Genomic DNA, 16,461 nt, shown 5'->3' on the forward strand with positions numbered 1-16,461 from the left:
TTAACTTAAGTAACGTCATGAATGCATGTGAGCAAAAACTACATGTTCATTACTAACATATTGTTGACTGTATCATCTAATTGCTTTTACGAAATTCATTTCTTTTCCCTCACTTAAAAATTTCTGTTTTTGAATTGAGTGTTCTTGTAGATGTACGGTAAGTCAACCGCTCATGCCAAATAGGAATATTTGTGCCACGGAGAGATGGTGGATGAACTGGAAACGAAAAGAGATTACTCAATTCCAAGCAGCAAACTTTTTACTGCTTGCACATTCTCGCAGATTGTACCTATTACAAAATGAAATGGTCTATTTCCCCTTCCAGTTCATCTCTCCCTACCACAACTGTAGTTTAACCATAAACAATAATCAAACTTTTCAGGCAACTTTGGTATTGATTTTGCGAATATATCCCAGAAGGAAGAATAGCAGAATTACCAGTGACTAGCTACCCTACTGCAAGCTCAGATCTAGAGAGGGAGTCATGGGGTCATGACCAGGGCCTGATTTACCAGTAGGCCTATGAAGTATTAATGATTCATAGCCAAAAAAAAATTAAAGTTGTCTGTCGAGAACTCATTGGCGCTGTGACGTTAAATAAATGAGAATTGGAACATCTTAATTAAAATAAGATTTATTTGTTTGGTAAATTGTATTGATTTCGAAATACATGATCAAACTCTGAATTTGCCGCTGTTATAAAAAAAGATGGAGTTGCACTGTGAACTTTGAACCTAAAAGTAAAAAGAAAATTATATTACAATTCAATAATATAGAGAAATTATGACAAACAGTAAAACTACGTAACGAAAAAAGAAACAGTTATGCTTCAGAACAGCATTTCTCAACCGGTGCTATGGCGGGACCTCAGAGATGTTTGCTCATCCACATAAATAAAAAATACATTATTCTAATAAACACCATAATAATAATATCCTAAATTACATTTTTAACAAATTTTTGATTATTTTTCATTGTTTTCTACTTATGTATAATTATTACAATAATTATTTATCATATTCTTAACATTGAAACTTTTTTGTAACAGTTCTTTAATACCAAGTAAAGCTTAATATATTTGTTAATTTAATAAAAAGGGGGGGGGGGAAACTCAGCTGTTTGCAAAAAAATTTCACAACTTTTCATCTTTTTCACATTAAAAAAATTCTACACAACACATCAAAATATATATGTTTTTAACTACCCACAAATGCAACCTTTTTTTTTAATAATTTTCATTTTGCAAAATGAAAAAAAAAGTCACACTTATGTTTGCGATTTCTTAAGTACCAACATTATTTTCATTTCCCTATTAAATTATTATTTTTAATTGAAGACATGATCTGTCACACATGGGACAAAACATACATTTTTTTTTTTGTGAAATGGGGCGTTGACTGTGAGGTGCTGTGGTGCTCGAGTATCCTCTAAAATATTTGTAGGAGTGGCGGGCACCACCACCACTAGTAAGCAGGAGAAAAGTCTCTTGTCTATAGTTTGAAAATATTAGTACAAATTTGTCTTTGCTTGATACAGTGGAACCTCAATAATACAACACACCAAGGGAACATGAAAACATGTCGACTTTCTGCGGTTCCACAATTTGATTTTCTAGAAAGTTTCTGCATCATTTATTTACTAATGCTTAGCATTCACAATATAAAAATTAATCCCAGTAAATGAATTCTTTATTTTTAAGTACTTAGTATCCCTAACATTATTTGAATACCACATGAGGAATAAATCCATAAATTTTAAAAAGAGATAAAGCTTCTGGTCAGTCAGGTCTGTTAAGGACAAAAAGTTCTTCAAAAACATGTCATGGTACCTTCTTTCTCTAAAGAAGTCCCCTAGGTACATTTATCCTACCTTTTCTAGCCATTTACAATTGCATTAACAGCACAGAGGTGGTGGCTGACTCCACTGGATAAAAAATGAAATTCTCTAAAAGAGCTTTCCAGAAAAGGATTGACAAACCAAGAAACTGCAGCGTAAAATTCTGAGAAAAGGTCAATATGAATGTTGGTTGCAAAAATTGGAGCAGAATAGCAGTTGGCTATCTACATATACAGGTTCCTGCAAATGTATGTCAAGTTAGAGTTTTCACCCATTGAAATTAGCATTGAACCAACTATAAGAAAAGTAAATGTGGAGTTATCCATTTGTCGAGTTACTTAAGTCTCACTATATTTATTTTTAGTTGACAGGTATTATTTTTTGTTTAAGGACAAGAATTGCTATTTACTTACTAGACACATAAAAGACTAGAAAATTTAGAGTTGAATGAAAAAAAAGTTAAAAACTATTTGTCTACACTTAAAGAATGTTTGCAGAACGCTCTAAAAACAAAATTTTCAATTCTTATTAAAGATGTAAAGAGATTGTGCATTTCAACACATAGATGCTAAAAATAGAACAGAGACAGAAACACTCAAAAATCAAAAACTGACAATCAAAAAATAGCAGAGGAAAAACCATACAAAAACTAGAGATAAAAAAAGACCAATACAAAAAAAAGCCCAAAAAAGTGAGCAACCATAAAGACATCCCTGAGTCAAGCTTTTTTTTTTTTTTTTTTTTCATAATTTGATTTCTGTCTGAATAACTTTACTCATTAAGAATGCTCTTTTAACATGAGAATGCTAAAAGAGGATTAGTAATTTCAGATCAAACACTGAAAAAAATCTCGAGAAAAAAATCAGAAAAGGAAAATTTTCTGGAAAACAAGGAAAGTCAAATAAACGGAAAATAGTGGATCCCAGAAAAGATCTCATGCCTGAAACTTGTGTGAACTTCATTCAAAAACCTTACTTAGGATGGGACAAAGCTGATTTAAGGGGTTTCCTTTCATCAAAGGCTACCATGCAATCATTCCCATGGCTGAAGTACACCTAAGTAAAAAAAGAATCAGTTTTTAAAATAATATTTCAAAACTGTTTAATATAAGAATTAACTGTGTAGATAAAACATGCATGGAAAACATCAAACTTAAACTAAACAGTAAGTTTTTGTGCAAAAATTCAAATCTGGCTTACTGTAGTAAAGCATATATTTGTATATTTCAATTAGTATGAAATATATTCCAACTTGGGGGCAAAAAAAGTGGGGTTATGGATATTATCCCTGGAAACCTTTGCTTTTACATTTATTTTCAAGACTAATACAGTGGGTTATATGTATATAAATGTAAAAACTCATGACCATGGACATATGTAAGGACAGATAAGACTATTTACGACCTCCTCAATTTAAAAAGAAACATCCTAACACAAAAACCCACATATCCAGTACTGTATTTTTGCAATTTGTACGGCACAGTGTGTTAGAATTAATTATGCAAATTAATTTGGGACTAGAATCTTCTTATGTAACTATAAAATCTCATGTTACTGTGCAGTCAATTCTTGTAATGTTTGAATTCAGCTCAGTAATTTTCAAGCATGTCTTAGTGTCCTTGTGCAGAAATTTAGCATCGAATAAATGAATTTTGAACTTGAAGATTTTGTATTTCAACTTCTTAATCGAATGCATGCTCTGTGATCTTGATAGGGACATGGACTCAGCTCATCTTCCTGTCTGTTCTGCACTTGTATCCTTGACTCTGCACGGTCGTTACTGGGAGGCCAGGGCCCATCTGGGCTAAATAAGTTATGTTGTGACCTTCTAGGTTTTTGTTTTTATTTCTATTGTTGTTTTCTTATTTTGTCTTAATGGGGTTGTTTCCTTTAGTCAAAAGTAGTACTTTCAGTCACTGAAATTGATAGAATAAGCCAAAAAAATAACATGGACCCAGAAAATTCTTTCATTTTCCCAACAGTTATTTTTGAATTAATTTTTTAAGTCTTTCAAACAAGACGTGATCTAGATGACTTCACAAATGATGCTTTTTGGCGCATCATTGTACTGCGTTTCCACGTTATGATAATCAAGAAGCGAATTAAAATTGCGCTCTATGCTTGCTATCAATCATATCATTGCCAATACAAGTGAGTAAAGATGCGAATTAAATATTTTGCTCTGAGAATGGCAACACAGAATGGCATTTCATCATTTGTGATGTCATCGGCAAGAAATATAAACAATGAAAGATCACCGATTTAAGTAATTTTTTTAAAACATTAAATTTAAATTATTTAAAAAATGGTTAGATCCTATGTTTTTTAGCATGTTCTTTCAGAAAAAAATACTTTTAAAATATTGGAAATGACCCTATTGTAGCCTGCTATTTGAATTTTTTTTTAAAAACTTCTAAATTGAAGTTGATTCTTGAACTAATATTGAACTATAACTCTTGAACTAATATTTAACAGTGTACACCCTTCATTTTCATAGATTAGCACTATACATAGCATACATGTCAACCTCCGAGAAAAAAAAATTCGGAAGATTTTTTTTCCTAATCCAAAAGATTTTCTACGCAAAGTAAAATTAAACAGGACACTTTTTAATCATTAGCCTACATTCTTTACATTAAAATATTTAAAAAAAGTTTTGAATTTTCTATAAATTGAACTTACTTTCGTTTTCTAAAACTTACTCGTATAGCTTGCTTTAAATGTTTGGAAATAATGTTTACTCATCTTTAAAAAAGAACAAATAAAAAAGCAACGCAAACTGAACGAACAAGAAAAATGATAAACGGCGCTGAAATCGTCCCCCCAAACATGGTGCCATGTTACACAAAAGTATAATTAGCATCAAAATTGGAGAGATACAAATCTATGAAGTTTGAGGGTATACGCTTTATGTCAAAAAAAAATGTTTAAGAGTATACAGCATATATCGGTGTACCCTATGGCAGCGTTTCTTAAATTGTGTTCCGCGGAACCCCAGGGTTCCACGAAGCTCTCTCAGGGGTTCCATGACACTTGCATGTTTTCATATCACATCTTTCAAATTTGACACTTAAAAAATCGATAAAAACGCTTTCCCAAAATTAAAAATAAATTTACTTTTACTTTCGTATACTAATCTGAGCTTTTATCCAGCAGGGCTAGCCACTAGAGGAATAATTTTATTTGTCACCTGAAATTGTGCCTTTAAGATTCAACTTCAAAATTTTTCCAAGATCAGTCATAAAGCATCTCTTTCTCACTTTTAAACACTTCAATTTCGAAAAAAAAAGAAGCTACTGACCCCCTAATATCACCAAAGATAGTTAAAAGTGACTTCAATGTTGAAAAACTTATGGAAAGACACCCAAATTCCCTTTCCTGCATCATTACCAAATATTGCCAAAAATTAAGATTTTTGACGTAAATTTCAAATATTCTAATATTAATACTAGCCACTCTCCCAGTATCTATGGCAGCAGTTAAAGGCACAGTTTTAACATTTAACGAGTAAGGACTAATTTAAGTCAACATACAGTGACATCAAAGTCTCTGATTTATAAATAACTTTAAAAATTGTTGTAAAATAAGAGACATTTTAGTTTCTAAGTTTTAAAAACTTCTTCATAATTTTTAGTGAACTAATAACACTATTGTAGGTAAAACACATCAGTATATTCTTTTAATTAAGAAAATATTTTATTCATATAACTCATACATAAATTCTGAGGTTATTTATTCCTTTTAAAAATACTCAGAATCGCAAATACGCATAGGCGGCTCTTACGAAGGGCCAAGGGGCGCAAATTCCCTCTCACTTTCAACAATAAAGAGGCTTTAACCCTCCACTTTTCTAAGTTCAAAACTAAGGGTCGAATGAAAAATGATAGTGATGATCTATGTGTTTAAAGAAAGAACTGACTTAATAAGTGTTTATTTTATGCTTTTTTCATGTTATTATTCCGTAAAAATTAGAATGGAACTTTGATTTTGGGGTAGGTGGGAATCTTTTCTGTGGCCATCTGGTCCCGATTTTTGAGCCCGTTTCTCGAATTTTTGGAAGGTCAAGTCATTAATAATGAGATAAAAATTCAATTGTTCAATTTTTTAAGAAAAATTTAGCTTTAAGGGTGTGTCGTCCACCAAACCTGCTCACCCCCCCCCCCCCTGCACTTCCTTTGACTCCACACCTTTTTGGGGCACTAGTCGCCTATGCAAGTTGGAGTGTTTTGGTGTATTATAATAATAAATAATAATTAACAATTAGCAATAATTACCATGGTCTACAATGAAGTCTATTTAATTATCAATTTAACAACAAATAGTTAATGTGATAATTTCTTTGAAAAAAGAACCTGGGCTCCCTCTCAAACAGAATCTTGGCTACGCCACTGCAAACTATTGACAAAAAACTAAGGGTTCCACAAAAAAAGTGAGAATTTAAAAAGGTTCCACTGATCAAAGAAATTAAGAAACGCTGCCCTATGGGAACATCACGTAAGTATTATCACCCTGCTTGTTTCACTCGCAAACCTCCATTTGTTGCCTATACAGGGTGACAATTGATAATTCAATGCTATTTTCTATCCAATCATATATCTCCAGCCTATTAAAGTTTAGAGGGGTGAGACAGAGCAGAATGCCTCCTCTTGGATGTCCTGTACTGAAGAGTTGACCAGATAGACATTGGTAGTTTAGATTAGATAGGGTTACAGACATACACGCACACACACACAACAGATCTTAATATAATATATCAAAACCAGCCCTAACCAGAAAATAATCTCAGGGAGGGTTTTTAAACTTTCATGCGGAAGCTTTGCGCTATTTGTACTTATGTTCAAGTTGTCGGGTTATCTATTACGAAAGGATTTTACACAATTAATATACAAATGAAAGACATTTAAGTTTTGGAACAATAATTTTTGGAAACTTTTAAATATAAAGGAACATTTTAAGTGTCACATCGAACCCTTGTGGGGGGGGTTGAACCCTAAGACCCCCCCCCCCCCCCCGTATATGGCCCTGTTATAGATATAAATTGCACTTAATCAGAAAAAACTTTAATATATTTATACTAAAGCAGGGGCACTCAAACTGGGTGCTACGGTACCATGAGGTGCCAAAGAAAGAGGCTAGGAGTGTTGTGAAGTATCAAATTTGGATGGGTTTGCAAAATAAAGTCATACAGACCAATAAGCCCCCCCCCCCCCCCTCTTATGTAGAATAGTAAAAATTCGTTAGATTGTGACTTCATCGGTCACCAAGAAGAATTCATCGAGGTAAACATGAAATTTTTGGTAATGTTTTTGATGTTATCAAATGCAGTCTAATATATATTGAGATTAAAGACTTTCAATTTGTGTTACTTTGACTGTAAGTTTTAGCGTTTACTTCACACAGATTTGAAGACAATCTTTGCTCAGAGTTTCTTTATAAAGGTTCATGTATGTAATAAGGTCATATCTCTTTTCTTTGCTAAAACTGCTGAAAAACATAACTAAAACTTAAATGTTTACTTTGTTTTATCTTTTTCTTAGTTTTTATGAGTCATCTGATGAATATGTAAAGGCCTCAGCTATTCAATTATAAAGGAGCGAGAAATTAGCTTTGAATGTTGGGGTAGCCTTATTTGGCGCACTTTTGGACTTGTTTCAAAAAATAAGGGTGCTGTAGGAAAATTCTAATTCTTCAAAGGGTGCCACGAGTCGGAAAAGTTTGAAAACCCCTGTACTAAAGATTTTTATTTTATTTATTTTTTTTTCAAAAGTAAATCAATGACAAAAGCATAAAAGTAGCAATGTCTTCTTGATGAGGCAAAAATATTTATCAATAATCAAAAGTAGAAGAAATTTTCAACCATCAGGTATGGATCTTATTCTGCAAATATTGTTTCATTCAGTGGTGCTCTCATTGGGAATACTCCATGGGCGCCGTATACTCTCAAACATCTTTTAGACATATTGCATATACCCTCAAGCTTCAAAATTTTTCATATAATGACATATTATGTAATGATCGCATACACATATTGTGCATAACAAATTACTGGGAGTATACCCTCAGAAAAAATTATGGGAATATCACTGGTTTCATTACAAATTCCTTTTATGTAAACTTAAACCTACATCTCAGTCATAGAGCACTCTCCTTATTCAAAGAAAAATACTAAAAAAAATAGTACTTTTAAACTGAACGTCCAAATCAAATTTCACCAAAAAATCATAGCAAATAATAATACATAAACATCACAGAATATTATACAAAAGGTTTGATGCAGTTCAAATTAGATAAAAGCTATAAGTTATTTATTGTGCAAATTAATCTGAATTTTTAAAATAGCATCATTAAAAAAGGATACATTTCACAATTAATTAAGAAAACCTTGCAAATATTTTTTGCTACAGCAAACTAAATGGGAACAAAAAAATATATATATATTAAAATGGTATGAAATAATTTTCTTACGTTTAAATTTCCTGGGAGGTATTTTTTATCTTTATCCCAATCGGGTCGCCCACAGTTTTTCAGCATTTCTCCAAATTCTTCATAGAGACTGAAAAAGAAATATGTTCAGTAAAAGGATTTTACAAAATATTATGACAAATATGTGCAATCTACGAAGAATAAATAAGGCATGACCTGAATAAAAGAACTATCAATTTTAAACTAATACATGGTGTATAGATAGATTCAAATTAATTCGACAGCTTACAGCTTAATAAACCATTTCAGTACTTTTCTCCGCACACACCCCACCTCTTAGCCGTAGGCCTTAGGTTCCACCGCCCGGGGGGCCCGCGTAGCGAGCCCCCCGCACGGCTGGGTGCGGCGGTCGATAGTCGTATCATGCTACGGACGCGCTTGATGCTTGGTGCAATTTTAGCCTTTTCATTGATGTTGGGCAAAAGCCCATGATCACTGTGCTGCCAACTACACTTGAATTTTAAGGTGGGTCTCAGTGAATAAGTTATTTAAGATATAAATCAAACATGTTTGAAGTATAAATCAAAAGCATTGAAATTTTACAGACATCTCTTTGCAATAGAGCATTGCCTAATGAAAGCATTGCCTCAGGAACACTCTGTGACCCCAAAGTACGGCAGTTAGTAAGTAACGCAGGTGAGAAACTTAAAAATGCAGTGATGCCCTTTTAGCATATTGTTAACCCACAAGGCATGTACATTGATCTCACAAGTATAAAAATAAATAAAACATTTAGTTTTTCTTTGATTTGTGAACGATTTTCCCTTTGTACCTTGTTTAAATGCCTTGAAGTGGAGAAATTTCAAACCCCTTTTTTTTTGCGATAATCTCATTTGCATATTGATTTGCATATTTTAAGTTTCATTACATTCTATTCAGTGGAATCCAAGCTATGAGCCTATGAATACTGTCAGTTCAATTTAACTACCCTGCTTAAAAAAAAAGGTAAAAACACTTTTAAAGAAGGTAAACAATCATCATCACTTGCCTTTAAAGCGTTTTTTTTTTTTTTTTTTTTTTTTTTTTGAGCAATCACGATTGCTTATTGCTTTTATTTGACTGTTTTGATGTGCTATGATTTTATTTTCCCACCAGCACCCTCTGCAGCATCAGCGTCGACCAGCTCCTCACGATGCTGCTCATCTAGCAAAAGCCATCTCCAGGTTGCGTCAATATCCCACACTTACATGCATACATACATGCACGTACAAACAAGCACATACACACACATACATACATGGATACATACAGACACCTACACGCATACATAGACACCTACACATACACACCTACACACAACTACCCACACACTCATGCCTGCACACAGCCCCAAAACATATGCCTACACACACATACACATTCCCCCCTACCACAAACACTCATACACACAACTACCCACACACTCATACCTGCACACAGACACAAACACACATGCCTACATACACACACACTCGTGATTGCGAAAAACATAATTTGAATTCCAGATGTCAAAATTCAAATTATTTTTTTTTCTTTTTTTTTCATTTCTTATTAGACTGATTTTTTTCATTCAAGACAGGAGAAGGAGTTTTGCTGAAAAGACCGAAGAAATCAGAACCTAAAGCTTTACTCATGGTCTAAAAATCAGTTCTTTGTGCTTTTTTTTTTTTTTTTATCCTGGAAAAGATAAATCAAAGTTTTTTTTGTTTTTATTTAATTGTTTTTAAAGAAGTACATGAAAGAATGGAGAATAGTGAGAGTAGTAACAGTCCCCCAGAAAACGATCTTCTCTGGTGTAATAGGGATTATCTTTTCATAAAATACATTTTTCACTTATTAAAGAGTTGTGAGTAGATGCTTCCCTTTTCAGAGGAATTTTTTAAGACTGAACATAATTGGGCCATTGCAAACATCTTTTAAATTTCTATTGAATGCTTTCATACCATTAAAAACTCATACAGAGACATAATTGAAAGGAATCATTTAGGCAAAGTGATATGCAGACTTCAAAGACTCAAGAAGAGCCAAACATCTGATGAATATTTCAATAATTATTTTTCTCTTATTATTACCATATAAGACAATTATAATGCACAACTTGGGACTAGAAGTTTTGTGTTAGGTTTTAGCATCATATGGATTATTTTTAAATTTAGGAAAAAATATTCAAAATATATCAATATATTTGCATATTAAAATAAGTTTTTATTGCAATGAGTATTATAGCTCAAATTATGCAATTTGATATAGATATACACTATATATATTATTATTCATAAATAAATATCTTTCATAATCAAAAGAAAGTGCATCATTGCACACTTTTGCTAGCTTCATGGTTTGCATAACAGCAGCATTTTCAAGAACAATCTGGTACTGTAAATACTAATTACCATTTAAAAGCTTTGAATTATGATGGAAAGACGAAAACTGTTTAAAAATTTAATTTACCAAAGAACTGTTATACTTGCAAGGAAAAACAGAATGCTTTTTTTTAACTGAAAAACTTATTGCTTACTTCTGAAAAGTTGTGTATTTTATAGAGAATTGTGTCTCATAGGTCAGAGTTATAAACGTATTCTACTGCATTATTACTCCAAGTTTTTCTGTCATTTATTTTTCTTCGAAATGTGGTGACATCGTGATGTTAATAAAATTAAGTTTTTTTTTTTTGTTATGATTAAATTGCTCACACAGAACTTTTTCCTAAAAACCATGAGCAATAAAAAATATTTTATTGTAAAAAAAACTTTCCAACACACAACTTCGCTATTATTAGGTATGACTAATGGCAAAGAATAAAAGCAAAGTACACACCTTGATTCTTCATGAAAATTTTCAATATACTCCGTGAAATTGTATTCCGGGTAAAACAACATAACGGGCCACACTAATTTACCGTCTTCTAAATGAACAGTCGAACTGCACTCTGGATGCACTGATTTGATATGTGCAAAATCAAAATCATAACCTTCAGCAATGCAAATCTTCCTTTCCTGAAAAAAGACACCAGTATTATTAATAACATCAAAAACGCAAAACACAATCTGACAAAAATGTAATAAAACTTTTTTTAATTTAAAGAATTTGCGATCATTCTATTGGATATCTAAGCACAAGATAAAAATAAGCATGTTAAAGGGAGTAAAAATTTGCGGTACAAAAGAAAAGTGAATTTAATGCATTAAAGACGATCAGACGCCGAAGTGGTTTGGGGGGGGGGGAGGAGGAAATAAGGAATCAAAAATCAAAAAAGTAGGAAACAAATAACTTAAAAAAGTAGGAAAGAATAGGAAACGATTTGATACACACGTCATAAGGAACCAATATTAATGTAAATTTCGTTTCCAGAAGAAAAGACAAAGTTAATAACATAATATGCAAATAATATTTAAGATAATATACAAATACAACAAATATGATGACACACGTCAAGGGGAAATGATCAAGTTTAAGATAAATTTTATTATCAGGAGAAAATATATTTATCTTTTATAACCTTAATAACATGCAGAAACCATGTTAAGAAACATGGAAATGTATTTGTACATTCAACTTTAAAGTTAAATATACAAATACATTTCCACATTTCTTAACCTGGTTTTTGCATGTTATTTAATTTTTCATGAGCGGCAGACAGGTCTTTAGCATGCGCAAAAAGATTTAAAGCTGACTCATGCAAGTACGTTTGATTCATGTCAGTCAGGTTTTCACCCGAAATAAAAAATAAGATTATATACTTGTTTATAAAGCCCTTGTAATATAAACATAAACTTATATAAGGAGAAAGTATTTTTTCTTTTTGGCATAAGAATCTTAGTGGGCTATACCAAACAACTGTTGCAATTCGAAAACGATGCCAAAGAAGAGAAATTGTTTAAGGAGTAAAAGACATAAAACTTCTACAATTTGGTATAAAAATTTGCTCAAATAAGCACATAAACATAAGGGCATTCTTTAAATTTAATATTGCCAAAAGAGTAATAAGAAAAATAATTTAGAATAACATGAAACATTTCTAATAGAACTGAGCAGAAACAAAAACACGGAAAAAAGAAAAAACACAAAGATTGGGGGGAAAAAACATTTTCTTAAGGAAGGAGAAAAATTCAGGATGAGGGTAAATGTAAAGTAATTTGGTATTCACCTACTAATGAAAAGACAAAATAACTATAAAACATAATTTGAAATGAAAATAAGACTTTTAAAATTATTTTAAGTAAATTTAGTTTAAAAAAATATGTAAGGAAGGGGGGGGGGCACTTTTAATGATTTAAAACTATAAAAGAGGTGAAATAATATTTTTAAAAAGAGAGGAAATATTAAGTTGATAAAAAGTAAATAATCAGAAACATATTACATGTCTGTGCAAAAACAGAAAAATTTAGAATTCACTAGTTAAAATATATACATACACTTTTTAACACAAAATGATCCAAAAAATTAACAAACTATATTCAATCAAGTATAAATCAAAATCAAGAAGGTTAAAGATGCTAGGATGCAAAAAAAAAAGTCCCAAAAATAAACTAACAGTATTTTTAAAGTGTTAAAGTGCTGGAATGAAAGATAGATTCGCAAAAACAAATGAAAGAAACAATATGACAATCATCAGAATGAAAAATAAACTGTTGGAAACAAAGAAACTTACTACAAAAAAAAATGAAAATAAATTCAAATACAAGAAACCCCTTTTAAAAATGCAATAATGAAATTTTTATGTGTAAAAGAATAAAATGCAATAGGTTCCCCCCCCCCTTCCCCCCCCCCCCTTCAAAAAAAAGGAAAAAAATCCTCATATTTTGGTGCAATAAAATCTTTTTTTTTTTAAGACTTGTTTTGTCTTGCAAAAATTCCGAGAGCATCCATTTATCATTTGAAAACACTAACACTTTCAGATCCTGTTATGTTACCATAAACTACAACACAAAAAGCAAAGCAAATATTACATTTGTTTCAGTAAAAAATAATCAGCTGCTGACATGATTCTTGCATAAACAGGGGCAGGTGTTTGAATTTAAAAAAAAGGAAAAAGAATTAAAATGCAGAGCTAAAATAAATTTGTTCTTAAATATGGGACATAAAATTTATAATGAAATAATTAAACTAAATAAATAACCACAAACATAAACTAAAGGGAGTTTTTTGTCCCCCCCCCCCCTCCAGGTGAGTGATTTTTGCTTATTCAGGGAACTGTTTTTTCTTTTATCATTTTTTAAAGCGATATCCATTTGATTGTTTTATTCTTTTTCACATGGGGAACATTTCAGAGGAATTTCCCGTTCGTTCTAGATGGGTAGTTAGTTTATTACACTTAATATCTGAAGATGATTTTTATCCTTTGAGTAGGGCTGAAGGAACAAATTAAATGAAGATTATAAACAATTATCTATGAAGATATTTCAAGTATGCCAGAGAAAACAGTTAATAAAATGGCTCAGTGGGCATTAGATAAATCAAGTTGAAATAAATATATGCATTCTGACATCAAGCAGCTTAAAACATTTTCCTTTTACTAATTTTTCCAACGAAACGATTCAAACACTTGGTAGTCTATTGAAATTTTTCAATTTACAAAGTTTGAGCAGAATAACCTCTGTTGGGTCCTCTAATATATAAATATAATGATACTTTATATAATGTTTCTTTCATTAGATGTAAATCTGCAAGCATGATGCTACTGTCTAACCACGGATTGTATGGAAAGGCAAACATCCGGTTTACACGCAGAAATGGAAGCATCTATTAGTTTTCAGGGATGTCCAATTTTGCAGATGTATGTTAGCCTCTAAATTAAGCAGAGTCTCATTCAAATGAGCGGAATATGCGCATAAAATTTTTATTTTCCCCCTCGTTCAGATGGAATCGCCTTAACTGGATGTTTGCCAATTCCATACAATCCGTGGTCAAACAGTATATTGTTTTCCGTAAAACTCAGTTTTTCACACAGTAAATTGAAATCACCCTCCCCCCTCCCCACACACACACACACACACACAAAAAAAGTTAGAAACAAACCTGCTGTCTGTTTTTAAAAAAAACCTAGTCAGCTACCTACAAACACTCAAAAACAAAAAATGCAGCAATCTCAAATAATGCACATGGTTTTTGTTTCCTAGTAATTAGCTCTACTTGGGAAACTGGATGAGCATTCTTTTATGATTATCTTCCAACAAAAACTGGCAAAAAAATTTTTAAATCATATCACAATAATTACCACGATAGCCTTCTTTACCAACTCAGCATCTTTTTTCCTTTTCAATTCAAGCTTTGCAGCTTTTCTTCTATCTCTTTCTGCTGTTGTCTATAAAAATAAATAAAGAAATAAACATCACATTTTATTTCACTTTTATTTTAACATGTATACAGAGTAAAAATTTCACAGGAATTTTAGCTTTTGAACCTTTCACATAGAAAGATTCTGCAATTAGACAAGGCATTCAAATACCATACATTTGTAAGAATAATAAATAATAACAATTTTTAACCAGAACGAAGCTTTCCTGGAGAAAAATATTACATTAAAACCAAATAGGCAAAAAATTTCATGTTATGAAAATAACCTATCTTAGAACTTTAAAATAAAAAATATTTTTAAAAATTTCATCTAAGAACCTCAAACCTCAGTAATTTTTATTAACAACACTTTTTCCTCACTGTACAAATGCTGCTCGAACTCGATGAATTAATTTTGTATCAATGCTCAGATTGAAATGGAAAAAGAGAACTATATTAAAGATCTTAATATAAAAGTGGTATTTTTAGTAAGAAAGAAATGTCAGATATCTAACAGAAATCGCTTTTACCCAATGCTTTTCATTGAATATAGATTTGTTTTAAAAATTAAGAAATATATATATATATTAGCATACAAAACTTTTTGAAGTTTTCTTAAAACAAACCTTAGTATGACTGGTATATAAAGAAATTTTTCAGCTTCTAAGAAATGATGAACTGAATTTGCAGTTTTCCAAGAGGTATATGATTCTATGTGACAATGTATACTCAAAAAAAAAAAAAAGACATGGTTAAAATATAAGTTATATTTTCTTACTACTAGAGATAGCAAGCTGGCCATAGTAAGTTTGCTACCACTCGACAACTCACAGAAAGTTCCATTTGGGACGTGTTGCAATCAGAGCTACATCTTTATAGTCCAGCAAATGCAGTCTCAAAAATATGCTCATACGACAATATAATCTTACTACCAAACGGCATGATCTTGAGGGTCACAAATCTGGATGAAATTCTGGATTTAGGTCAGTTCGCACTAGATATGAATACAGGTAAAACAGTTTGACTGCATAGTCCCTAGTTCATCTACAACGGGGGGTCAAAGTTTCTGATTGAGTCCAGAAAAGCAATGGAAAATCCTTTGAAATTGAACTTTCTTTACTCTTTTCTTGCATTTTCATTGCTATATGTGCCAATTAAATGCACAACATTGAATAAATCTCCCTCCCCTCCCCTTGTTGTACTGACAAGAGACGTCGAATGTCTTGGAAGGGTGGACATTGTCCCAAAGTTTTATATTCCAATAAAGATGCCAAGGCAGTACTGAAGTAATGCAAATCAGTGTAGTTCAGATGGCAAAAACTTGAGGGTCACGAATTTGGATAAACTTCTGGATTTAGGTCAATTCATACTAGACATGAGCTCAGGTAAAATAGTTTAACTACATAGGCTTTAGTTCGACTGCAAGGTCGGTCTAAATTTGATTGCTTGGCTCCGGAACTGCAATAGCGTTTTCTTTGGAATATGAAATTTCGGTACAATATTTGCTTTCCTAACATCTGTCCCGTCTCTTGTTAGTGCAATGTAGGGGCTTTGGAATTTACTTTACACAGTGAATGCATTCAGTTAGGTAATACTGCCATGTAATATCAAGAAAAGAGTAAAAAAACGTTAATTTCAAAGGAAAACTCATTGCGTCCTGGAGCTAACCTAGAAACTTTGGACCCCCATCATGGTCTAACTAGGACCTATGCAGTCAAACTGCTTTACCTGGGCTCATGTCTAGTGGGAATTTACCTAAATCCAGAGTTTCGTCCAGATCCCTGACCCTCAAGGTTGTGCCATTTGTTTGATTATTTGGTTTTGCTGATGTTACAAGAAGAAAATGGCAAATGCCCAACATTTGTTCAAACTTTTTGCAACCTTTCAT

At 32.0% G+C, this 16,461-nt stretch overlaps 1 protein-coding gene across 1 annotated transcript in view; it reads right to left on the reverse strand.

Annotated features, from left to right (window-relative positions):
- Positions 1–618: 618 nt before the first annotated feature.
- The window catches only part of LOC129220223 (DNA polymerase interacting tetratricopeptide repeat-containing, protein of 47 kDa-like), a 37,204-nt gene continuing 21,361 nt past the window's right edge, over positions 619–16,461 (reverse strand). The window contains exons 7-11 of the mRNA XM_054854588.1: positions 14,515–14,601; positions 11,115–11,293; positions 8,301–8,388; positions 2,812–2,891; positions 619–734 (exon numbers count right to left, since the gene is read on the reverse strand). Of these exons, the coding sequence (XP_054710563.1) occupies positions 635–734; positions 2,812–2,891; positions 8,301–8,388; positions 11,115–11,293; positions 14,515–14,601 (534 nt within the window). The 3' untranslated portion in view covers positions 619–634. The remainder of the gene's footprint in view (positions 735–2,811; positions 2,892–8,300; positions 8,389–11,114; positions 11,294–14,514; positions 14,602–16,461) is intronic.

Source organism: Uloborus diversus, chromosome 4, assembly GCF_026930045.1.
Source record: "Uloborus diversus isolate 005 chromosome 4, Udiv.v.3.1, whole genome shotgun sequence".
Taxonomy (NCBI): Eukaryota; Metazoa; Arthropoda; class Arachnida; order Araneae; family Uloboridae; genus Uloborus; species Uloborus diversus.